Here is a 27,455-nt window from a genome sequence, read left to right on the forward strand (position 1 = left end):
GGTAAGACCAATGTTTGCGCTTAAATCCTACCAAACCATTCTTCCATGGTTTGGCAGGATTTATACGCAGACGTTGGTTTTATTCCATCACCATCACAAAAGCACAAAGATATTTCCAGTTTGCTTAGCCTGCAGCCTGTAAGCATCCATGACTGTCAAGTAAGACTGCCTGCTTTGCCATACCTGCCTGGGAGTATTTGGTGCAGGCGTCTGACTTCGGATAGATGGTAAATAGAGCATGGTTTTATCCAGGATAGTATGTTAAGTCTCACTTTGTGCCTCTCAGTGTAAAGATAGAACACTGTGCCTGAGTTTGAAGTTTCACTCTTCCTGCAATTTCCATGTGATATATCTCCTCTGACAGAGAGGAAATTAATTCCTTAGTAACGCTACAGTTAAATAAAGTTCATAAGAATTAAGATGTGAGTACGATGAAACATGCTTCAAATATTCTTGGGAATCAGTGGCACACATATTACACAGTTTCATGTCTCAGTTTCAAAGTAGAAAGAACTGTTAACATGTTCTGCAGAGGTATAGCATCCAACCTGGCTTTGACCTGCAAGATTCCTGTAATAGTATTACAGCCAAAAAGCTTTTTCTACCTTTTTATCCTTACCAGTTCTTTAAGCAGTTCACCTTTGTCTGGGAGGAGCAGTCTTGTTTATGGGCCAAAGCGATGTTCTGGCAGTGCAGTCATAAGTGTTTTAGAGGCAGCAACACGTAGAACATCATCTCAGTTGGTCTGAGTTTGAGCATTGCACACTGAGACCCGCTGAGACCTAAGTTGGTATTTGGATAGGTAAGTATTTTTAATTATCCTCAACCTGAAATTTAGATTATATCCTGCATGTCTAAATTTGAATGTATAAACGCTTTTTTTCTTTCCTTTACTCTTTAGTGAGTGTAAGGAATGGAACAGGACACTGTGTGACTTATTTCAGACAAGAATAGAAGTGGAAGAAAAATGTAAAACTTCACAATTTCAGGAGGAACTGGAGAAAAAGATCAAAGACTTACATTTCAGCCTGAGAGGCTGATTTTTGTCTATTAAATACTAAATTGGTGAATTATTAACATTCTTTTCAACAACGATCTTGTTAACATTGAGTGGTAGCTGAACTACATTAACTTCTAGAGTTCTTTTGTGTGGTGATTAGATAACGTGAGCTTCAAAGCTGCCTTTAAAGGAGATGTGTTTCTGTGGCACAGCTATGTGCAGGAGGATATTTGAAAAAAAATAGTCTCTCAAACTAGATATTATTCAACAACTCTAGCAGGTCTCTGCACGTAATTAACAGGAAATACCTTTCCTGATAAAATTCTTTCAACTGTTACATGTTTAGCTAAAAGAATTGGAATTATTTTTAAGTTAAAACAGTTTCATTTAAGAAATGCCTTTCATGTAACAGATTTCTGTTTCTTTACAAAGTTTTCTGTGTCTAGATAGATTTTATGTAGTGAATGCATTAATGCATTTATGACCTGTGTCGTGTAGTCCTGAGATCAAATAGGCAGGTGTGTAGAATCAGAAGAATGAGAAGGAACAACATTTTCCTTGAAGTATCTGAATCTTATTAAAGATTGGGATTTCCCTCATTAACTCTGCAGAGCCAGGCTAAATTTACCTTTTAGGGCATAGTTATGTACGACAAACTCATTTTCAATGCTCAGCTGATTACACTGACTTAAATGCAGTGGGAGAGCACCAAAGTGTGAGATTTCGCCCACTAAATTTATGCATCTAACTTGCACCTAAAATTTAGGTACTGAAACAGTTTTCCTATGTGTCTTCATGCTATTAATTATCAGTTTAGAGAATGAGGGCGTTGGAAAATTCTGCACAGAGATTGTTTCTTAACAAAACTGAGCACCTAAGATCTCTGTTGGAAGAGTTCCTACTTGTTCTATAGTTGTTTAGGAAGTAGGCACAGACAGGGATTTGGCCTGCCTGTTTGCACAGCACTAGGTGCAATTGAATCTTATCACAGTTCATTGTTTGGGGTCATACTGTCTGTGGTGGTCCTAAAATTAGGATGAGAATCTTACTTGGATGTGAGTCCACTCCTGAGGTAGCTGTCTCCTTTGCATCTGCGGTTTTTACTATAGAAATCAGCCTAGTATCTACAGCAAAAGTAAGCAATGTCATCAAATGTAGGAGTTGTGGTTATTGATGGTCAGAAAGAAGATGTCCTAAGGAAAACCAGATGAATGCTTTCTTGCACTACTTTGTTCAGAAGAGAATTGCTAATATATCAAGCTGTTGGAAGCTTTGTGGCATTGATATGGAGGTAACTGACTCATGGATTTTAATGTCGGTAGGACAGGATGCACATTACATCCAGGCAGTTCTTCCACTTCTTCCGCTTCCCTGTGTGGTACCCAGTTGGGAAGTTGCTGTACAAACCATTATTTATCCATCCTGCTAAGTATCGGCAATAGATAGTCTTCTCTCCCAATATTATGTTTACTGGAAGAATGATAACAGTTTATTAGTACTTTTGGCAGTAAACAAAGGAGTATCTAGGATCATACTAGTAAAAAAAAAGAAAAAAAGATAGTAGATGTAACTCCAAAACAATCTCAGAGTTTTAAAATGCAGTTCTAGAAGGCAGCTTTTCTTTCTTCAGTTTGTGTAAAAATTCATTGAATATTCTGCTTTTAAGTTTCATGTTGTTATCTCAAAAAGTTTCTTGGCTTAAGGTCGTTTATTCTGGGCAGCAAATGTTTCATTGTAGTGAACAATAGTAAGGTTTCTTTCAACATGAGGTCTAATGGAGATAAGACTGCCAAAAGAAGTTCAGTGATTGCTTCCACATTCTAAACCTGAGTCACTACATTTTATTTCCGAGCAAGTTTGACTTTTAACAGATAAATTAGCGCTTTTCAGAAAGCGTGAATTTATTAAAAGGCACGTTTATACCTCATTATTCTCACAGACACACATATATTCCTAGTCCTTTTGTTAGGATTAATATCTGTAACTTGCCTTTGCATTTGCTAATCAAAAAAAAAATATTTGAAGTCCACGAAAAGAAAACTTTTAGGTCCTCTTAAAATAATGTGAAGATTAAGGGGTCTATTTAGAAACATTAGTCCCTGAGAGATTTTGTTCTCTTAAACGTTTCTCAAGAACATACTATGTTAATCTGTTTCTGTCTGATTAATATCAGATTCAGAGCCTCTTCATGATTTATTTTAATAGAAGCAGATGTTATCGTTTATGGTGCAATGAAGACATATTCTGGGCATTATGTAACCTGCTTTGGCATTAACTTATGCTACATATTTTTCCTTAATTCTGCCACAGCACTGTAATTGTACCCAAATGGTTTCTTTCCAGTGTGTTTCCATAGATATTTAGCATCTTCAGACTTAAAGTAATACATGCATTAGTCTCATAGATAGCTCTGTTTTTAAACTCTGAAATCTGCTATACCTGTAGTCTTCAAATTGTAATTGATACAGGTTGTAACTCAGTAGTTTTGTGGACTAATTTGTGAAATGCTTTATTATGTGGGTAGCAGAGCACTGAAACAGGTTGCCCAGAGAGGTTGTGGAACCTCCATCCTTGGAGGTATTCCAAAGCCATCTGGACACAATGCTGGGCAGTGTGGGGACCCTGCTTGAGCCGGGGGGCTGGACTAGATGACCTCCAGAGTTCCCTTCCAACCTCCACCGTTCTGTGATTCTGTGATATATTTCAGTGTTGTCACTGGCTCTGGTTTTGTAGCCTGTGATGAGTTATACAAAATCTGTACTTGCCATCAGTGTCAACAGAGCTCTGTGGGCTCAGTTAGCATCAGCCATCTACATCTGCAGTAGTGTCAGGCACTAGGGCGGAGGGTTGAAAGGGAGGGCCCCAGCCTAGGCGAGGGAGACTGGAAAGAAGAGAAGACAATTTGTGAAAACCCTTTGAATGTGTGAAAGACCTGTTTAGAAACAGCTAGATCCTACAGCCTCTCATAAAGATAGTTTGGCCTGATGTGGGACTTCTGTTTGCTTTGTTATTTGAATGAGGCTCCCTTTCTTGGTGTGTAGTAGTGGAGGTTGCCGTGGTGCTTGGGATCTGCCAGTTAGCCTCAATTTTTTTTTTTTTTTTTTTCCAGTAAGCTTGTTCCAGCAGCTGTAGCCAATTCACTAGAACATGTTTTAAGGTATCAGGGACAGAAATGTTCTTGATACTTTGTTTAGCTCTACCCCACCCTCTTTCTGCCTCCTGAAATGGGAAAGGAAGGACTTGGTTGACATCAACAACTGCTCCAAAGTATGCTTTGTATATGCCCTCTGTCTTTGACGTGCCTTTTATAACAGGGTTCTTCCTCTTCCACAGAGTTAATTTGTTCCTGTGTTTCTTCTAAAGCCTGGCTTCACTGGCTCTGTGACCAACCTGGACTTGAAGAGAAGGCAAAAAGTCTGATCTCTTTTGAAGTGAGGACAATTGGTACTTCAAAAGCAGGTCAGCCGACAGGCTTGGACTGGGAAACAAAATGTCATTTGGACATTTTTTGGACAGTTTTGGGAGGCTTAAAACCTTCTAGGCAGCAGTCTTAGTCTGTGCAGAGAGTGGCACGCTCTGTAAGCCAGACTGAGCAGCCCAGGAAATATACATGCACGTCCCCTATCTTTTGCTAAATGCCTTTTCAGAAGCCCTCCTGAGGCAGAAGTAAGAGATTATGCTGGGACTAAGGTAGGGCTGTAGTATGTATAAGTACAGGCTCCCCAACCACTCTGTGCATCAGTGGAGCAAATCTGTGTCTGCCATTCCCACTCATTAACTGCAATTGTTGTCAGCAGAGAAATACAGGAAGCAAGAAATGATTATCCAGTAATCCCATCTTCTGGGCTTAGGGTATAAAATTTCTAGTACTAAAGCCATGCACAGGTGGAACAGATTATAGCCGCATGGCTTTCACGTTTCCTACCTAGTCTTCCTTGTGGTATTTTCCTTTAGACTTTGGAGAGGAAAAAAAAGACCGGAAGATTTCTCCTAAACTTTATATGCATATGAAGTTCTATTATCTTCCTTTATGGTCAATTTGGATAATGCCTTATCACACCAAAACAGTTCAAAGCTATTCAAAAAAAGGAAACAAAATTATTTTTGTAGTTAGAGACCTTTTTAAATCTTCAGCCTTTTATAGTTTTAAACTGATGTTTATATGGCCAGAAAAGTGAAATTATTGGCAGGATCTTCTTCAGGTCAAGCTGCAGGGGAGACCAGAAGAAGCAAGAGCGTGGTTAACAGGAAAAAAAAAAAAGGAATATCTGAGTTTCTGTATTTTTAAACTTAAACTTGGAGACAAAAAGTTCATCAGTATTTTGGGACTTTTGTTGTTGTTGTTTTCTGCTGTTAACCAAAGCAAATCCCAAATTTGTCGCAAACCTGCAAGCTGTTCTAGTTCAAAACAGAGCACAGGCCTACGCAGTAGGTAGAATAATACAAGTTTTTAGACAGCAATTAGAGTAATTTTCTCTGTGTACATACATTTGAAAGGATGTTGCAAACTTTCCCTTGTGTGTTCAAAAGTGGATGTGGTAGAATAATTGCATTTCAGTGCTGCAAAAGTACGTTAACCTCTAGAGGTATTTGAATCTGCCAGTGCCGCAGTTGCTGTTGGCTGATGGTATTGAGGTCGATACAGCTGAGCCAGTCAACTCTTTAGGCATCCATCGTTAGATTTCAATCAATGTCTACGTGTAAAGACATGCACATAAAAGCAGAAGCAGTGGCAAGTTCTGTTTCAGATTGTGGCAGAGAGAGGAAGGAATATTTCCATCAGTAAGGATTTGCAACCTGAGCTGACCGGCACGCGCTCTGCATGTAAATGTGTTGATGGAGATTAGGTCGTGTGCAGGTGGCTAGACATTTTTAATATGTGAGCCCAACACAACACGTTAGAGTAGCTGGGCATAGCTGTCTGAACCTAGTAGTTCATCATGATGATTTAACTGGAGAGTAGCACTATCTACTCCTTCTTGTAGAGTGGCAGAAGTGTGTGATAGCATATTTGTTTAGAAGACTTTTACCTAAATCTCCAGCTTTGAAAGATAAGAATTAGTATCTCTGACCTCCTCCTGTGGTTCATGCAGCATTGGTTTCTTGCAGTATCAATGTTAAATTTGTTACAGGTACTTAAATTTATGTTGAGGCTTGTGATAAGTGAGGGCAGGTGGCCTAAACATCCATGGCAGCGTTTCCTGTGACTGCCGAGGAGGTTGGACTCGCTAACGCAGGTGTTCCCTTCCAGGCATATTTTTCTGCTAAGAGTCTTTGTGTACTTCAGCAAAATATTCCAGAAAACCAGATAATGTCTAGTTAAACTTGCAAGAAGCCATTGATAAAAGTTCCTTGCAAACAGGGTCTGAGGCCCTGTCATAAGACCTCAGAGGACTGTCATGGACTGCAAAATAGCTATGGAGTTGGGACAAAACAGGAACAAATGGCAGGATCTCAGAGGAATAGACCAAGGCATCTGTGTTTAAAACATAATCAACTGGGCAATTATAAAAAGGAAAGAGAGCAAAGTTTTGAGATGATTTTAGGACATTCAAGACAAAATGAAGGCGTTTGAGAAGCACCTACTAGATAAATGAACGGATAGAACCATAACAGGAAAAAATCATACTGATCATTGGATAAGTAATGAGTACCTACCTGACTGCATTTTGTTCAGTATCCTTTGCGTGAGCGTACTTCCACCTGACTGCATTTTGTTGCTTTTGTGTAAGACTATATGGAGTGGTGGTTCTATTTTTTCTTCTGGGCTTGGTCTCCGTTACATAAATCTCTGCAGTTGCAAGGAACTGGTCTCAGTGATCTAGGTATTCCGTTCAATCCTATATTTTTGTGTTTTAAATTCCTGATATCCCAATATTGGCCATTACTGTGAAGAGCTCAGCTGAAGTATCCGCTTAAACGTTATGTTTGCTGTGAAATTGAAATATATAATGAACCATTTGAAAATATGTACACACCACCCCAAATATGTAATAATGTGCATACGCTCACCTGTGTTTAATTTGGGCTGCCTATTGCAGCAGACCTATGCAATGTAAATCCTTGGAGACACAGAAGGAGTTCCATCTGAAAAGCATCTAGAAAAATAAAGTCTGTGATGTTACACTGAGGCAGAAGTACTCAAAGCACTGAACTTCAAATAAATTTTAAGTAAGTTAGGCATTCTTATGCCCCACCTTGCACAAGCACAAAGGAGAGCTTAATTTTAAAGACAGCATTTCTCTTATAAGAAGTATAGCATTCCTAGCTCTTTATATCATGTAACTTCTGGAAATTACTGGCACGATTTAACAGCAAGACTAAATATTCAGTAGGCAGTATAAAACTTGGATGCCAAAGTCCTGTCTCTGCAGAAGCCAATGACAAAATTCGTACTGTATCAACCCTAGTTGAGGAGGATAAGGAAGTAGTTTTTCACGAGGGCGGACAGTTCATCCACTTCTGGCCCTTGTTAGCAAAGAGAGCTGGATTAAGTGGAATCCTAGGCGAAGTTTTTCCTGTGCATCTAATGAAGGAGGTTTTCCCCTGGAGCCCTGGCACGCGTGCAAGAGTTCTTGCATTCGTTCTATCCTAGCAGAGCCATTCGGTCTTGTGTTGCAAGATACCCACCCTTCCTGCCACAGGCAGCATATATAGTGTGACAGTTGCCAAGCATGTGGGAGATCAGGAAATGCTAAAATAGTAATCCTTTTCAAACAATGGAAGTTACATAAAAATGTTAGTCTTTATAGCATAGTACAGGACTACTTGCTATTTCTGGCCTGCTAGTACTTACATAGTGCCACTCATTGTACATGCACTTGAACATCACCCAGTTCCACAGTTAAATGAGAAAGGATCAAGAGTAATGGCTATATGTGAAGGATTTTGGGGTTTCAGATTGCATAGCTAACAAACTCTTCAGATCTGTGATGCAGCGATTTGCACTGCGTTACGGCACACTGGGTTTCAAAGCAATTTCATACTCGTTAGCAGGGAAAGTTAAATGCTGGCTTCAGCTTGAATGGGAAGGGAATGGGTAATATCTGTAGCTAGTATGTAAATTACTTGCCCTTGTTAGACTATCATGTTTTACACTTAGCTCTCATTAATCGTTTCCAGGCTTTATCCAAATAGAGAGTACATCCGTAATTTTATTTCTTCCTTTTATGAACTGGATGTTAGAAAAGGGCAGTGAAGAAATTCTGGGAGGTAAAACATGATCTGATTCATCCTTGCTGCGTTACCTGAGATGTTACTCCTTAGGGCTCAGGCTAAATAAATGAATGAAAGTAAACTAATGTACTAATTCCTTTAACACCCTTGAAGGCATGACAGAGATGAGTTGGGCAGAGCATCACTATCAGTAACCCCAGACAACATTAGCAGGACTCCTGTATATTTCCATTTAGTTACAAGTCTATTCATGTTACTACTGAAAGTAATGTATTTTAAAATAATATACTTTTAAAGAACATGAAATAGCACCTCCTCTATTTCAGAATCCCATTCTACCTGTTTAAGTACTGTCAAGGAAGACTATCCCTCGTTGTCAGTGACAGGGTGCCAGCCCTGGGTGACAGTAGCCTAGGTGCTTACAGTGTCTTCTGGCAGCTTACAAAAGAGTCACAATAACTGCTTCCCCTTTTCAGGAGGTATTTTACCCAGTTAATATTGTGGCTGTTTTGGAAGGAATTTCTTTCAAAAACACAATGAAGGAAAGCAATTTTCGCAAATGCCAAGAAAGCACATTAGTTTTTTAAAGCTAAAAACCTGAATTTCAACTAGAATTAATTAAGCAAGCACCTGTTCTTTTTTCCTCTTGCTCTGAATAAAAAGTAAAAAAACCAAGTAGCCAATTATCATGACTTTTAAAAATAGAGAGGTGTAGTGCTATATCTAAATGAACAACATACACATTAATGTTTCAGTTGGATAAGTCTTTGAAGCGACAAAGACATTACGCTCCAAAATAAAATGTTCACAGTAACTAAGCAGAAATGAGCTATGTAACAGATGGCACTATGGTTAATATGGTGATACTGCAGAAATATTTAAAAGAAACGGTTGTGTCCTCTCCCTGCAGAGTACTTGGGGCTGTGTTTTTGCACAGGAGATGTTCTTGCAATTCTAGATTTAGTGATAAATATTGGAAATTTCTTTCAGTTACAGATTTTTGGCTCCTTCATCCAAATTTCACATGCAGCGCTATACAAACTTTGTCCCTATTGGAAAGAGGGAAAAGTGGGAGCCAGTTGAGGGTATATCAGAAGGTGGTGTATGAAGAAAGTCAGTCAGGAGCCATGCCAAGGAGGTGTTGTGCCTATGCCTATTCTCAGTTGCATTGCCATTCCCCCGCTTGCCCCGAAGTGCGGGAGATACGTCAGTCTGTGACTCCTCCTCACTCGTGGCACACAATAGCTCTCTCCCCTTCATGGGGTCAGCTAGGTGGGTTGGACCACTGAGGGAAGGAGGAGGATGTGCAGCACCCACTTACCCCTAGGATCCCAGCTCCAACAGCCACCTGTGGTACTCTGGGCCATAAAGAGCATCGTGGTGGTGGTGTTTTTTTGTTTTTTTTTCCCAAAGCCCTTGGGAGCCCTGACCTGGTTCTTAGTTGGTGATAGTTGGCCTCCAGGCAGTCTGTGTGACCTTTTCATGGCATGACTTGAAAGTATTTGAGGAACTCAAAGACGCTGTGCTCCTGTTGCAAATTAAACCAGATCTTATCTGAGGCACCCTGATCTACGTGGGGGTTTTTTGTTGGGTTTTTTTGATACATGTTCTTTAAATGTCTTTTTTCTAGGAATGAAAAGAAATACATAAGCAGATATTGGAAAGAAGTGAAAGTTGGAGACTTTGTTCAGCTTCGCTGTAATGAAATTATACCTGCTGACATATTGCTGCTCTCTTCAAGTGATCCTGATGGGCTGTGCCATATAGAAACAGCTAACCTGGATGGTGAAACTAACTTAAAACAAAGACAGGTAGTGAGGAGATTCTTAGAGCTGGTAAGTCACCATTCTTAACCCTTGCTTATAATAAAAATTTGCTTCAGGTAAGTAAACTGCTCACCAGTGTGCTCCACACCAGATAAATCTGCTTGCTCTAGTCGTGGTGATGGGTTACTATTATGGTTGTCATTAAAATACTAGCATTTGCCAACAGCTGACCTCATAATAGTAGCAAATATCTTGCCATAATTTTTCCCTGAATTTGAATAGGAATTATTTGGGGTAATTGTGTGTGGTTGGAAAATATTGGGGTTTTTAAATGGCTTCTATTGTAGCTTGATGTTTGAAAACACATTTTAACTGCCTAGTGAGAAGATATTTTAATATAAACAACTACTTTTCCTGTCTGCAGACCAGAACAGTTTCAATTCAATTAAGAATTCTGCCTGAAACCCCACGTTGCAGAATATCCCTCCAGCACTTGAAGCATTAAAGCTTGTAAGATTTAAAGAGGCAGCATACATGCATTAGAGGTCCATGTGCTGAAAACTTGTTTTGCTGCTCTCTCATTGCACTTATTTCTCTCCAGCAGCATTGTTTTAAAACAAAGCAAAATCCAGAAGATCAGATACTGTCAGCAGAATTAGAGGAAATTACCTGAAGTTTTACTTGATTTAATAATGTTATTTAAATAGCATTTATCTGTATGCCCTCTTCTCCCATCCTTCTTGACAGCTAACCCCAGTTTCCTGTGCTTTGGCTCGGATGTGAAATTTTTTTTTTTTTTCTGGAACTCTGCTACATCTTTTTTCCTAGTATCTCTTCTCATCTGACAGATTATGCAAACTATGGGACTTCTGTCCTTAGAAAGTCACAAAATCGCCAAGGTTGGAAGGGCGCTCTGGAGATCATCTAGTCTAACCCCCCTGCTCAAGCAAGGTCACCTAGAGCACGTTGCCCAGGATTGCGTCCAGGCGGGTTTTGAATATCTCCAGGGAAAGGGACTCCACAACCTCTCTGGGCAACCTGGTCCGGTGCTCTGTCACCCTCACAGGAAAGAAGTTTTTCCTCATGTTGAGATGGAACTTCCTGTGGTTCAGTTTCTGCCCGTTGCCTCTCGTCCTGTCGCTGGCCACCACGGAAAAGAGTCTGGCCCCATCCTCTTGACACCCTCCCTTCAGATACTTGTACACTCTGATCAGATCCCCTCTCAGTCTTTTCTTCTCCAGGCTGAACAGGCCCAGCTCTTGCAATCTTTCTTCATAGGAGAGATGCTCCAGCCCTCTAATCATCTTGGTAGCCCTCCGCTGGACTCTCTCCGGTAGTACCATGTCTCTCTTGTACTGGGGAGCCCAGAACTGGACACAGTACTCCAGATGTGGCCTCCCCAGGGGCTATCGTCATTATGACTATCATCAGAAGTGACTACAGCAGCCTATAATTGTACTGAGGTGTATCAGCATTAATGAAGTTGTAATCCAGAAATCAATGTGCCTTTCTAATAATTATGTTGGGCAAAGCCTTTCTGCTAAAAGCTTGTAAAAACATGAGATACAGACTTGTTTAATCATCAGTGATTCCTGCAAAGAATTTAGATATCGCATGTCAGCTACCACCATGACAAGAAGCTTAATCCACTACAGGCCAAATGTTTTAAAAAACTTTGATTGTTCCAAAGAAGCTAATTGGATTGCTTGTCAAAAGTCCTGTCCTGCTCCACTGAGAGGAAATTCGTCCCAGTGGGTAGAGCTCCAGGGAGGTACTTAGATGATCTGGCTCAGTTCTCTGCCAGCACAGAGTTCCTATGTGACCTCAGGCACATTATGAAGGACAAAAACTAGAGGTCGCATATAGTCTACTGAATACAAGTATGCTTCCACATTCTCAGGTACAGTTGTAGGCTGAGGGCATATATCAGCTGTCTCAAAGCAACACCTGGGGAGGCACCACCTCACCCAGTCATCCACGGCGGATGGTCAGATCTTCATGATTCAAGACCTTTTGACACCCTGCAGTAGATGATGGTAAACACAGTAAGCAGGATTTAAGTGTCCAAGTACAGAGCAACTCCAGCCTGACTTTTAAGAGCCTAGTTGCCCTAGTGTCCTTTGTACTGTGTTAGGTACCCAGGCCTCCCTAGCAGAAGAGTCACAGCTTAGTGCTAGGATTGTGATTCCTGGAACCTAGCCAGTGAGAACTGCTGGGAAATAACTCCCTGCTCCTGGGAGCTGGGACCCAAAGAAAGATCTGTGCCTGAGCCATTGACTGCGGAATCACTCTTCTGTTTCTAGCCCAGTGAATATATACATGCAATAATTCAGATTTAACAGGAACACTAAGAGGAACTACCCTTGCAATCTGGTGTTTGGCATACTTAGGTTTAAGTAACTGATCCAAGCCAGGTAGCAAGAGAGTTTAAATCTGGGTCTTTTACGTAGCCAAAAGACTGCTGTGTGCGAGTAGCAGTGTCATTTCCTCCTCCATCAGATTAAAGGTTATTAGAGACTGAATTGGGCCCCATTGGGAAAGGAGGCTGAGGAAAGAGTACCTTTCTAGGGAATCAAGGCTAGGTTTATGTCCGAAGCTGCTCCGCACATCAAGGCCTTATATGACTTGGCTTATTCTGCTTTGCTGAGTGGCATCCGAGCAGGAGTTCTGAGGAAATCAGTTGAACTAAGAGATATCTTTTAGTCAGCATTATAGATATCTATACCTCACACACTGAATTTCCAGGCCATCCACCTTCTTTATCTCCATTCCCTGTATTATAATAAGATTATGGCACTTATCTATCTCAGAAGTGTGATCCAAAGCATGAGGATAAATAAACCTTTAGATCACAAGACACCCAGGTGCAATAGCAATAGGGTCCATAATAAATTGTCAGGGGTTAAACGGGGGTCGATGACAAAAAGCTCATTCATTTCAATGAAAACAGGACTGGGCCTCAAGAAGTCCAGTAGTGAAAGAAAGGCTGAAAGAAAACCACACATGACTACCTCCCCTCTCCTAAAATAGCTGAGAAAGCAGGAAACATATCCAAGCCCTGGTTCCTGTGTCAGCTAAGTGGTAGGCAAAGTGCACACCTGCAAGTTCCAAGTCCTCAGCAGCTGCAGCGTCACAGAGCCTCTCTGTAAAAGCAACCCTAAGTCCCCCAGCAGAAAACTTGCAATCTTCGTTAAAGTCCTTGCCATACTTGTTTGCTGCATACATGCAGCAGTATTAGCTTCCTTCCCCCCACCCCTGCTAGTAAGGATAGGGTATTACTGGTTCTTGAAAGTGTTGCCCTGCTGAGGGACGCTTAGTGGTAGGTTAGATAGAGGGAGCTGCTTGGGAAGTGTTGGATGAATAGTGGGCTCACAGACAAATGTCCTGGAATATAATGGCGACACCCATTTTTTGGAGTGAAGTTCATTCCTTGTCTAGATAAGTCTATGTCACCCCTACTGGAGAGAATCTATTGGTAGATCCCATAAAATACTTCAGAAGACCAACATTTTTTTGTACCAAATGCTGACCATCCTTTTTAACAAACCTCAGATGAGTTTATTCCTAGCCCTCCTGTAGGACCTCCATCCCAAACCATTCATCCATTGGACAAGAATGCTTTTATATATTTTTTTATATTATCATTGTACTCAGCAGAATAACTCTCAGTAGCTGCTTGGTACTGTCTCGTTCTACAGTACTGTTGTTCAAGCAGTAAGACAAACAAATAGATTATGTAGTCCTAACCCTCCCTTTCCCACACTGCCAGACTCTTTCCCCCACCCGCCTTACAGAATGACGTGCTTGGTCATGTGGCTTGTCATAGGACAGGAAACAAAAGATTTTTTTTTTGGAAGCTGCTTCTTAAAATATCAGCTGCCCATAGCAGGCTTTGAATAATGTCTCTGTAGCAGTATCCCGAGCACTTAAAAGAAGCTGTGTTATAAAGCTTGACATTTCTGTGTTTCTTGTATGAACTGATTGCTTTTGAGCACATGCCTGGGAAGTAGGTCAATAAAGGATAGCTATTTCTGTACCCGTAACTCTACTGAGTATGGGAAAGGGGGGAGGCAGGAAAAGTTGTTTTAGGCCACTTTTATGGTTTCCTAGTTCTGTCCCTGCCTTGTGCCCACCCCTTGCAATTTACAGTCCCACAGATCTACTGCAAGCTGCTTTCCACAGAGAGCCCGGTTACCAATTTAGAGTAGCTGAAGTGCAATGTGCTCTGGGCAGCCCTCTTCCAACCACAACACGCTCTCCAAATGCACTTTCAAGAGGAAAGCAAGCCCAGAGCTATTATGTTGGGTAGAGCTGTCCTCTGGAATGGTAGCTGTTCTGCCAGGTGGTCTAAAGTGTCTTTGTGTCTCTCATTTCACTATTAATAATAAGGTCCATAGTCACAGAAAATGTAAAATGTCTTAGAGTTCCCCTTTTCTAGACCTTTGCTCGGAAAATACTATCCTGTCACTGGGAAAGGTAGCGTTCTCTTTTTAGCCTGACTCTTGAAGCAGCAATAAGCAATTATAGAAGCAGTTCTGTATCCTTGTCTCCAGTGTTTTGCACGCATTGTTACACTCCTGAACATTTGCTCGGAAGATCCAAGATCGGCACATGCGGGCTTGGAATAGACCTCTCCACTCGTGAATTCCAAGAAACTATTTTCCTTTATAGCACAAGTGACCAGAAATACTGCTTCTTTTTTAGCACTGCTTTGATTTATTTGAGTAATTTATAGTAGAATGGGAACATATTGCTTGTTAAGTTTGTGTGTTTGTTAATGAATGTGATCTGTCTGACACAAAACTGTACTTTCTGTACACAGTTCTACATCCTCTTGATACACAAGGTGTGAAGGCGGTCATTGACGTGTTCCTTTGTGGCTGTAAATCTTGTATGTCTGAAGACTCTAGTTTGAATGTATACGTTGTTGCTCTACATTCACAGTAATCAGTCTAGCAAATAAAGAAATCACTCACTGAATAGGTTTAAAAGAAAAGAAAAGGATTTTTCAACGGCCTTTAAAATGTTTCTCCAGATAATCTAAATACTGTGGTCTCGTTACCCAGATATTACAGGGACAGGATGTGTTAGAAATGTTTAAAATAGTCAGAAATGTACTTCTGCACGCTCTATTTAAAGTCAAAAGGGTAGTGGATTGTCTTCATGCTGAAGCACAGATCAGATCTGTATGTGCAGCATGATACACTGGAGCGCTAAGCAAGGATAAAATACTTCACTGAACCCCTTGTGAGTGATCTAACGATGCTAGCAGTGACTGGTAAGCATCTCTGGAAAAATTGAGTGTTTCTTGGTATGATACCAGTTTCCTTCTAATTTCTAACCCACCCTCGCTGATGTCTAGTCACAGCAGCCATTTCTGGTGTACTGAACCTAATAGGAGACACATTATGAAAGGAGAATCAATGTGTTTTCTGTATTACTCTACAGGCTGTTTTGCCACCACACCCTCCATAATTGCTTATGGAATGTTTTACATGCATCTGAAACATTTTGTCAGCCACTCTTCAGAGAGTGAATAAGCAGATACAGCTCTGACTGCAAAGGCTCAATCCTCCCTTTCAGGTTTCATAAACTTGATTTAGGATATTTTGCTAGTATGAATCTAGACTCCTGAAAAACATTTACATTTTCTTGCTGCCTTGTAGTACAAAACAAACAAAATACTCCACTGTTTTTACTGAGTATATATTTTAACAAAATCCACAGAGGCTCACTGTGGATTCTGGAGCAGCTTATGGTTTATTAACCACTGGCCATGTTGGGGATGTTTATGTGGAAAGCTTCAGTTCAGCTGAAAGCTAAGCTGAATCCAGCAGCTGCCACCCCCTTTGAGAAGATGCATATGTCCCTCTGAGAACTGACAGGGTAGGAGATGGGTCTTTTCCTCTCTCTTTCTTGTAAGAATAGGCAGTTGTTCAGAACAAATTTGTAATATCATGATTAAACAGGTTTAGATAAGCCTTGCGAGTGATTTTGTGGCTGCTCATTTAATTTATTTTAAAAAGCACATTTGAATTTGGTGTCTGCCTATTTGAGAGGGTTCACTTGCATGCAGACTAGCACCGAAATAACTCATCAATCTGATTACCTTGCAAGTCGGTGTGTCCGCACTTCTGGAATACGTGTAAACTCAGAGCCTGTGCTTTACTACAGATACTTTTCCACTTCCACCACAGCCTGGAATCTGGGCTGAATGGATAAGTGTAGCTTTCATTCCAGCCCTGCCTGTTCTTGCACAGTGTTGGAAGCATACTAAATACAACTGGCCTTAGAGAAACAGTCCCACAGTTCCCTCTTCCAGGCATTAGGCCATCTATACTGTCTCTTTCCCTGTAAGTCCTAAGCAGAAAGTGGTCAGAAGAGAAGACAAGACTGCTTCGTAGAAGGGCTATAAGCCTTACTGTGTTGATGCTGCACCACATATGAGTTATCTAGAGGAGCTAAATGCTGCTTGGGTGAAAAGAGCTCACAGAGCCGACCCAATATCTCAATGTAGATGTTCCCTTTGCATTCGAACTCTTTTTTTTTTTCCAACTTTTCTCCCTCAAGAAAAAGCAGTTTTCAAGTTCTGATTAAGGCTAAACTGAACTAAGATTTCTCCTAGAGCCATCTACAAGTGTGTAGTAGCCCAGTTTAAGAGAACAGCTGGAGTTAAACCAGCACAACTCCCAGGCAAGACTGGCTTTCATTTCCCCTGCTGATATGAGTCTTTATCTCAAAGAGTGTGACAGGGTCTTCTAAAGCAACACAACAGGAGGCATGGCTAAACACTCCCTGTTGCTCCTTGTCCCACTAATATACTCACACACACGTCCGTAAAGAGCCAGCTCTGTATGTGCATCCACCCAAAATTAGCAGAAATAGTACTGTGATCGAGTGAACGTGGACTGTACTGTGATCAAGTGAATGCGAATTAATCAGCATACTCAGTCTCATTTAGACTATAAGTACTTTTAAAAAGATAGAATGAGGACACATGAACAGTGGAGACATTTCCAGCATCTTTATGGGGTCATCCCTTGTGCCTTTCTTTTTTGCAGTATTTTGAAAAGGTTCATAAGACTAAGAAAAGTGACTTGAAAATTCCAGACATGCACATGTTAAAACAGGAGATTATGCTCCATCCCACACACATTGCCAAAATTAGATTTCCCTGAGGGAAAAGAAAGTTTAAAAAAAAAAAACAAACAAAAGAAAATAAATGTTTTTTCCCTATGTACTACCAGAATATTAAATTAAAAACTATTTTTTACATTTTAGTTGAAGCTTTTAGCGAAATAAGTCTTTTAAAAACTCCCAGGCATGGTTCATTTGATTATGTAGGCTTTTTGTGTTTCTCAGCGCAAAATGCTAGCACGTCAAGCACCATGAAAGCCTATATTCAAAGTCATGCCTTGAATGTTCAGAAAGTTTATCTGATGAAAATGACATCACTATGAAAAGCTTAACATCTATACTGTTTTTAATATATTTTTTTGATAATACCATGTTCAGACACAACTTCTGTGGAAACTGTGTACTCTCTAGTTAAAGAGGAAGCATCTACTGTCTATCTGACAGAGGAACAAACATATACAGCTGCATGCAGAATGGCCTATTGCAGAGTGGATCCGAGTCAGTGGTTTGGCAAACTCTTGTGCTAGCCAGAAGTCCTTAAGAAATGCTATTTTTCACTGTACTGTTTTACCATGGCATTTAATTAGTAGTCTAGGGGAGTAGTCTAGTTTGTGGTTGGGGGGGGTGAGGGGAAAGAATGCAAATTTTTAAAAACTAAAGAATTATGGTTCATTTCCTGTTTGGTCAGTTTTGAGCAAGATTATCATCTCTTTCTAGTTTCCATTGTGCAGGTGTCCAAACCACAATTTTTCATTGTCAAGATAGACTAATTAGAGGGACAAAGGATTTGAATAACTGTAACAGAAAATTGTGCATACCTTTATTTAAGCACAAGGAAAAAAATAAAGAGTCCAGTTCGGAAAGGTGTTGAGTCCTTGACTTTTACCATTGACATTGGCTGTTTATATTTTTTTGTGCCTGATTATGGGTGATAGGAGCTAAATTGTTGAATCTAAGTTTGAACATCTTGGCTGCGAAGGACCTGCCATCCCTAGGGTAACCCTTCCTGCACCAGTTGCATTCTCCAGGTGGCTAGTCTCGCATCTCTCCAATCCTTTGTTTTGGTGAATAAATGTTAGAAAACAAGAGAGTGTTTGAAGTCTGTGGAGAAAATTAAATGCTCTACTGCTTCTTGCTATAAAGATGTAAACATTTACATTTAAATGAAGTTAAGGAGAGGTTTTCCCAAGCAGACCTTCTTTTCTTATTGATTTATCACGACTTTTCTAATCTCCTAGCCTAATTCAGTTTTACTAAGCAAAAGTTTTATTTCTGGGACTGCTTATTCCTTAGCCATGCACTGGCGTGTCAGCTGGGAAGGGGGAAATATCTGGAGTATGGGTTCTTAGAAGCTGTATGTCCTAATCAGATGCTGAGAACTCCTGATTCTAGGGCCAGGAGTTTGGAGCTGGAAGCACACCGCAACTTATTAGACTCTGATACCATAACCCTAATTTGCAGTATCAGTGATTAGGAAAAGATGGAAAGACCTTATTTTCCAGAGCAGGAGGGTTCACGGTATTAAGCCATGTAACCCCAGCAATGATGGCATGGTCTCACTTTCCTTTAGAAGCTCTGAGGTGGAGAAGGAGTCTTTTTTTCTACCAGAGAAGCTAGAGCAGCAGTGTGAGAAACTCCTCTATATGTCTAAAATGCATCAGCATCAGCATCTAAAATGTGAGCCTAATCCCACTTCTCTTTTCCCCACCTGCTACCCTCCAAGGCCTTTACTTGTTCTAATCCTGATAAGGTCACAAAGAGCAGTAAAAGTTTGCACTGAAATGCTTTTTACATGGGAAGTGGCCAACCATTTGTCTCAAAACCATTATTTCTATAAACTCATGAAAATTTCCATTCTTTGGTTATACTCAGGTTCATACTTTCAAGGTCTGCTATGACTCTGTGTTGGTTAGACACTTTACATATGCATGCATGTGTGTGAGAGAGAAAGCTAAGTTTGTCCTCTAGATACGTGACTTGAGGAGATATTGCCCTCAACACAGAAATATAGTGCTTATACTTCCATTTGGTTTTGAATTAAAAACATCAGTTGTGCATGCAAATTTATAGACAGGAGTGCTAATTGGCTAATTCAACTTTCTTACTGATGCCCTGATCCCTTCTAAGAGGAGGAGAATTTGGTATTTAACATACAACCTGTCTAGAAAGCATGTATAAGCATTACCACCCTCTCCTTAACTTTTCCAGGCATGTTTGCTGATTCAGTTTTTAATTTGACTTGCTTAAATAGCAGATTGAAAAACATCCCGTATGGCTAAGGTATACTCATATGCCTGCATAGCCATGCAGCTGGCATGGCTAAGATCACAGGAATCTGACTTACAGGGTGTTGAAGCATAGAAGGAAGGGATAAAAATGGCTTTGTCCTGCTGCTAACTACATGGGGGTGGGTCATGTCAGCTATTAAGCAACAAATAGTAAATGGCATATCTGCTCCACAAGAGCTTCTTCAGTGATCGTGATTTAGGTTCCTGAGGAGGTGCCTGAAAATGAAATGAAAGAAAAACTACACAAAGAAGCCATTTTATTCATTGATGTTCTCCCTGTTGGTCTTACTCCTGACATTTGTTCTTACCTGTTGCAGTTCCACATCTCACATTTACTGAATTCCTGTAACAAGTATTTGCATAAGGACCCCAAGGAGAAGATAGCTAGTGAAGGAAGCCTGCACAGGAGTAACGGACTCTGCTGTTCTCCTGTTCTCTGATTCCACAGGCCATATTCGTGCATGGTTTAAGTCCACACTTAAGAACAAGGCACAAGGAGTTGCTGAAGACCACAGCGAAGCAGGAACTCCATAACCATTGTGCGTGCCTGAAGCGTGAGGCTGGCTATAGTGCTGAAGAAGGAAGCGAACCTTAATACCTAACCTGGCGATATATGTTCATCCACCTGAACTCATTTCCTAGCTCTGCTGTACAGTTTTGCAACTGGCAGTGCCCTCCTGATTTTCTTTTCACAAGACTTCTGTAATCAGTTGGTATCTGCAAAAAAAAATAATGCACTGAACTCCTCCAGCTTTTGAGAAGGTGCATTTCCCTTTACTTCTGAAGTCTTTAGTGTGTTGACTGAAAAGGAATTTCTTCAGTAAAACAGATAGTGGGTGAGAACAGACAGACCAGACAGCAAAACTCTTACTCAGAAGTGTTTTGCGGCTATCCCATCTTCCATCTTCCATGTACTCGGCATGCCAACCACAGCCTTACTGTTCTCCGATTGATTGTTAATCTTCACATTCTCCCCTCTACCCTCCCAGCAGGGCTGGGAAGGAAGTACCGAAACAGCTGGAATTAAGTGGAGAAGGTGCATTCTTAATGCTGTGTTTGCATTAGGAGCATTAGTAGAGCAGGCATGCGATGATGAATGTTGTTATAAGATACTATTCCAAGCAAAGACTGCATGCCGGTGTCCAACTTGGAGAGTTTTTCATACTTATATAACCTTCTCACATTAAAGACGCTAATGGAAAGACTGACAAAACTGTAACAGTACTGATATGAATGCTGCTCTGTAATATTTGGAATGAAAGGTCTATTTTCATTAGGACTGTTTCTTTCCCCCTACGTTTTTCTTCTAATGGTGAGAACTGGAATCTCTCAGTAATCTGGGAGGTTGCTGAGCGTTAAAGATTTCATCTCACAAATCAGATTTTGCTCAAATCTTAGAAATATTTCTTGCACATAATGCCTTGCAATGTATACATTCTTTTATCCAGATATCACATCTTCAGGGTAAGATGGGCACATCAGGCTTTGGTGTACTGGATCCTGACACTCTGGCTTCTACTGGTAGGTTTTACCATTCGTAAGGAAGAGCCTCCATCACCAGCCACTCTTCCTGTTATCAGGACTCTGGAGTTCTGGTTTTTATTTGTGAAACAATGTAAGAGAGGTACTTGGCATTTCCCTCTTCTTCTTGAAGGATGCTGGTTCTTCCTATTCCTTTCTCTGGCAGAAGTTTGTCCCACAAGTAGTCTGACTTGCCAGCTGCCCAGGGTGAGAGCATGAGACGGCCAAGGAATATTTGAAAGCTGACATGAGCTATGGTGCTACCAAATTAAAACGACTGTGCAGTACTTAGGGCACTAAGCAAATGAATTTTTTTTCCAGCAGTTTGAAATGCAGCAAAAACTGCTGGAAACATCTCCTGAAAGGGCAGAGTACTGTAGAGTGGGGAGGGTTGCATCTCACTGGAGAGTGTGCGAACAAAGCCAAGAGAAGCCACTGGAGGAACAGGACATGCTGTATGCAGAGCTTGGTGAGCCCTTAACGGGCTTGGCCTATGGTTTAGTTCAAGGGCTGAGCTCACGTTGAGATTGGTTCCTATGGACTAGGAACCCATTCATCTACTTCAGCAGCTGGTCTTTGGGACAGGTAGATACCACTTCCTTAATTGTCCAGATCTAGATCCGTATTTCAGCCTTGACATACTCTGTTTCCTGACCACTTGCCAGCACTGCAATACTCAGTCAACTGATTCATTCAATCACTATCATTTTCAATGCATTGCTAAGGACTGCCATCATCCTAAAGGACATCAGATTATAGTGTTGTATATGTGTATTTTCAGCATTGTTAGCATTTTCTTCTGGTGCTGTGTTGTCCTGTGACTGACTGAAAGCAGTTTCTTCAGCTGGCTGTCATAGAATTATTGAGGTTTTCATAGGCCATATGAACAACACATTTTTTTTCTACAGGCTGAATATTGTGCTATTCCCTCATAATGTTTTCTACAAAAGGGGAAAAATTCACATGTCAGCAAGAGGAAGATCAGCCCCCTAACATGTGTTTGGCTTGTTCAGCTGTTCCAGTGTTTCTAAATACTGAACATCTCTGTTCCCTTTAAACAAACACTACTGAAAAAATCCAATTATAGTAGTAGTTGTCAGTGTGGAAAACAAAGCTATTAAATTCTAATGTACGACTAGATCTCCTTAGTTCCTAAATAGCATAGATCAAACTGTTTCTTCTTTTTCTTGTGAATTAGTGGCATAGATACATTCTGCCAGAGAGACTAATGCAGTTTAGATATTAAAACATTTCACTGTTTTAGTATATAAACAATCTTCATGCTTTGGATATGTAGTATCAATATGTAATTCTGGTTGCACATTATAAAAGGTCAGGTTAATTTTATATGGTAAATGCAGGGTATTGCTGTATAAAGCAATAGTAGGGTGGACCAATGCATTAGGGGGATTAATTCTTACTGCGCTTAAAAGTTTTCAAACTATAAAGCTGTTTTTCTGCCTGAAGGAGATTTTTGTCTATTAAATATTTCCTTGGAGTTGTCCCCATGGCTCCATTTCTCCTTGTCTCCCTCCAGACGCACACACCAAAGCAAACGCCAGACCCCTCATCCAGCAGTTTTACTTCAGGGAAAAGTCCTCCACTGTATCCAGTAAATAGAATATTTGATAAACGAGTAACATTGTCCCTCTGATGCAAGGGTATTTTGGTGTAGGCGATCCTAGTGAAAGGAAGGACCGGACATCAAACTCAGGTTTCTGCAGTGGCAAAGTAGGCCAGATGAAAAAAGGAAAGCATTTTAATAACTATGCATTATTAATAACTCTAGCAGGCCATTAAAACACCTGTACAACACACATTTAATGAAGGGGAATATGTTCTTTGAACGTGGTGTCATTGTCAAACTAACTCATTTGGCAGAGCAGCCTGTTTTGCTTCTTGAGCCATGGCAGTTTGGTAAGGTTGCCAGCAGAGTCAAAAAGGCTGGCATTTAACTATAGAGATTCAGAAGGTTGTTACAGCTGAGGCTTCAGAGTTGTATTGGAGAGAGCTAAATTGAATCTCCTTTTTTTGTGACGGATCTCTATGGTTACTTGATCTCTCTACCTATTGTTTCCCACTCATCAACAGTCACCTGAGAGATATGGGGCAGAGATTTATTTTAAGGGGAAATTTTAAAGAAAACAGCTTTCCTTTAGCTTACCATTGCATTTTCCTCTCCTGTGTACATTTCTGCTTCCCTCAAGAGACAGAGCCCAATTATTGTGGACCTCAAGTTATTGTTTTAAATGGAACACTTTATCAGGTTTAATTGGTTTCAGTAGAGCATTAAAGCCTAGTCACAAAACCCTTTACATCTGCAATTTAAACTAACTTTAAATTGAAGTTCAGCTTTGAAGGAATCAATATTTAGCAGATTTCTGCAATCTGCCAAAGTCTGTATATATAAGGAAAATAAATGTTTCCATTGCTGCATTTAGAATAGGAATAAAATTCCTAAAAATTTAAGAAACTGAAAGAAGTAAGATTTATAGTAATGTATCAAACTTTTTCCTAACAAGAAAACTCCTAAAGAAATAAAATATGTTCTGTGGAATCCTGGAGTACATAAAATTCCTGCTATAAACAGTACTATCTGTCCTTTTGACAAGTTTCAACCTTTCAGAAATACTTATGATTTCCTAAAAGGTCGGCACTTTTACAGAGGAAGGCAGTGAACTAACTTAGGTTGTTTTAGTGAAATGAAAATGAAAGTCAGGCATTTGAAGAAAGTGAGATTTGAATGAAGACCCTTCTTTTTTTTCCCCCTATTTTTTTCTCTTTTTTTTTCCCTTTCTCTCGTTTTGTTATGCCATGATGCGGCATAAGAGTTAAGCAGGAAGTCGCCCTCGCTCGTGTGAGGTGTCTTTTTCTTCAGTAAGCGCAAAATTTCATGCTGCAGAAACCTAAAATACCTATTTTTAAAGTAGTATTACTGAAAAAGAATTCTTAGCGCTGGAGTGAAGTGGATTAATAATAATCACTGACTGACTTTCAAAATACAAAACATAAACGCCCAGAGCGTGGGGATATAGATAAATGTTTCTATGCATGCATGGTTGTCGAAATGATGTATTTCTGATTCTGAAATTCTCAAACAATATGGGAAGAAGTGATTGAAACCTTTGTTTCACATTTTTCAAGACCATATTCTGACTTAAGAGAACTGTGTTGTACCATGATAGTAGTAGCAACAGGTTCCCGGTGTTTTGCCTGGCCACACACATCACTGGACAAGGCATGCCACCAAATTTATCTTTTCATCCCCTATGCGCAGGCCTGTGTTCATTCAGTTATTCTGGCAACATTTACTGACCAGCCAGCCATTCCCTACATCGTCCAGAGAAAAGGCAACCAGACACATTTTTGTGTTTACTGTTTGAAGTAACTTGCATTACTTGTCAGTAACTTATCAGTACACATGTAGTACAGCTTGGAACCCCTGTTGCAGTGTTGCGATGCTCTGGTATCATGATCATGATATAAAATTGAAACCCAACAGGAGGAAAAACACCAGGCTGAAAGACCAACTGAGCACAAAATTGAAGCCCGTATGAACAGTGCTTGCATCTGTGCTTGCTGTGTCAAAAAAGCAGGGAAAATATCTAAAATTTGGAAAAGAGCTGCAGCAGTTGCAATGAAGGTAATCATTTTGTTACAGCCTGCGAGTGCTAAGATAGTGTGAGCAGCATGGACAGAAAGGTTTACACTGGTTTTATTACCCCAGGAAAAACAGAATCGAGTTCATTTCCTGTTTCAGCGCTACAGAAAGCAAATTCACATTTCATGACTCCTAAATATCCTCCATCTTTCATATTGTAACTCTTTCACAGTCTCAAAGAAAATTTGAGGTTCATTGGAATGGAAGGAGGGAGCACAAGTGGAAATATGATTGTGCAGCCTTAGGCCGTTAATGCAGGAGTAGAAACTCTTGAGTTCTGGTTGCTGTTTCTTATTTTCTGTTGAAGAAATTGGATATGCTTGACTTTGCTTAGACTTTGGCATACATGGTGCTCATGTCAGCTTTTTCAAAGTCAGCACTCACTGAAACTAGTACAGAAACTTTCTAGCCCCTTTTAGATTTTAGATTTCTTGTTTCCCCGAGTGACCTTCACGTATCCTGACAGTTTTCTGCAATTTCTTAACAACGATGAGTTTGTGCTCCTAATAAAGTCCTACTTAGCAGTAAGAACTCTGCCTTAAGTGTAAAGCCTTAATCCTGTTTTGCAGAGACTCAACCTCAGAATTGGTACTGACAATTAAAATTTACATTTTAGCAAAGGGAAAACAGGTTAAGAAAAAGATCTGACTGACATGAACATATTTTAGCCCTGCCACTTGCCCTGCTATAGTTTTGTGAAGTACTTGGCGTATTTTATTTGCAGTCAGCAAATCTCTCCCAGGTGTTTATCAACCAGGAAGTCAGTTGTTCAAATCAACAGTGCATAAGGCACAAATTTGGGAAATATGCAAAGGTATCATATAATAGATGAGACATCATCACATACCTCCAGGAAAAAAAAAATGCCTCCAATTGCTTTTTATGAATGACCTGATCTTGTTGATGAGCACTGGGAGACCCCGAGAAAACCAAGCAAGACAAGTTTTCAGGGAAATTAAGCACTGAATTGAGGCTTAAAGCCTCAGTACAGATCCAGTGAAGCTAGGCATGGAGCTTTTCATCTGTCTCAAGACTGGGACAGCTCTAGTACCCAGCGGTTCTGTAAGTGAAAAGTAAGACACCGAAAATTAGGCACATCAGGCAATTGCTACACAAAGTTCTGGGGAAGTACTGGTTTGGTCCATATTTTGTTGCTGAGTTTTGTGTGTCTTAACAGTGACAGAGAAATCCCCTGTAAGAGAAAAATTAAAAGTAGTGGCAGAGTATTTCTTTTTTTCATGGACGTGTACCCAGAAAATAACACAAATGATGCTTTGTGCACTGTAAAACCAACACTTTTACTTCATCTACAGCTACAGCTTCCCTTAGCTGTTAATACATGAAAGCACCATCATGGTTTATTTCACTTGCTGCTAAAGTGTGGGTAACAGCATAAAAAGGAACAAAACCGTGATCATTGTGAAATCTTATGTTGACTTTGTGTTTCTTTATAACCACTGAAAGCAGTCCCACGCAGGCAGTGTTTACATATTTGCCCGTTCATTTACCAAAAGGCATTCTTACCTCAGAACAGTGTCATCAGCTGTAATGTAATACAGCATACATCTACACTTCCATTTCAGAAGGAAGAGATGGAGCTGTTTGGTTTATTAATAAAACAAAGAGCTTTTGCCGTAAATCAGAAGTTAGCAGCTTTGTTCCCTTATGTAAACTACTATTCTAATTGAATTTCTCCCCTCCCAGATATTATCTGGTTAAAGAGCATTATCACATGTTTCAAGTTAATTGTAACAGAACACAAATACACAGAGAGTTAGATTTCATGATAACGGACTTTTGGTTCCAAAACTGAATCATAAATGAAGAGAATCCAACAAACAGAGCGGAAAGAATACGTTGTATAGTAACGATGTGGAAGTAGGGTCGGCTTAGCCCTGTCTGATCTTGACAAGATCTTTGTTTTGAGAAGACTTTAGCTCTAGGTAGTAAAGGTGTGGGTTTTTTATTTGTGAAGTTACTGGCTTTGTTGTCAGGTATTCCTAGGAGAAAGGAAATTCAGTCTGTAAACTTCCAATTGCTGTAGAAGTTAATGTGTCTGTATAGATTTGAAACGAGGCTCTCTTTGCTGAGTTCAGCAGCCATAGAAAACCTTCATTTCATTAGGTCGGCCTTTGTTATTAGGTATCTCTAGGGTTCTCTCTGAGGCATTCATCAAAGGTATTAAGATTTCTCTCCTTTTTTTTTAAGACCACCTAATGAAAATTTGTGCAAAACAAATTAGAGCTGATAGCTGTTCTCACCAGTGATTCTTTCCTTGTGACTGCAAACGTCTTTGCCGCTCTAAGGTTAGCGGCTGAGGAATAAGGGTCAAAGAGGATGAATGTGCCACTTTACAATGTCTGCTGCATTCTAGAGCCTGGTGAAGTTTCAGGAGCCTCCCTAGAACGAGGTACTTGTGAGCATTCCCGGCATCAAACTTCAGTCATTGAGAAAAAATTAAGGCTGACCAGGAAAAACATCTAATGAGCTTAAGTAGCGACAGTATGTGGTGCTAAGAGGACCATAGGGATTTCTTCCTAAGGCTCAGGTACCTGACTGCCTACTTTGACATAATTTAGGAAGTCTGAATCTTGGCATAGCATCCCTCTTCCTTGAGGGAAGCTCCTCCCTCAGAGCTGCCTGTTGTTTTCACTACTTTTTTTTTTCCTGTTTACAAGTTGAATTCTGCATATAAAAGTAATTCTTTCTTCCAGTGGGCTGTAGCTGTCTCTAAGTGACGGCCCATCTTCACGGTGGGCTTATCATTTCCTGTTTCTTGAAAATCCTGTAAAGGTTTCCCAAGGTGTCAGGCGTGGGTGATTTGAATTGTCCCCTATATACTGTAAATCTGTCTTTTTTCCAAGCATGACTGGTAGAAAAATGAAGGAGGCAGTTGATGGTGATGC

At 40.3% G+C, this 27,455-nt stretch overlaps 1 protein-coding gene across 2 annotated transcripts in view; it reads left to right on the forward strand.

Moving 5' to 3' along the window:
* Nucleotides 1-27,455, forward strand: part of ATP10A (ATPase phospholipid transporting 10A (putative)) — a 116,597-nt gene that overhangs the window by 36,030 nt on the left and 53,112 nt on the right. Inside the window, exon 2 of one of the 2 annotated variants that reach the window (XM_009666377.2) lies at nucleotides 9,807-10,011. In XM_009666377.2, the coding sequence (XP_009664672.2) occupies nucleotides 9,807-10,011 (205 nt within the window). Of the gene's footprint in view, nucleotides 1-9,806; nucleotides 10,012-27,455 lie in introns of those variants that run through there. The other variant, XM_068923350.1, reaches the window with a different exon arrangement.

This window comes from Struthio camelus, chromosome 1 (assembly GCF_040807025.1).
Source record: "Struthio camelus isolate bStrCam1 chromosome 1, bStrCam1.hap1, whole genome shotgun sequence".
Taxonomy (NCBI): Eukaryota; Metazoa; Chordata; class Aves; order Struthioniformes; family Struthionidae; genus Struthio; species Struthio camelus.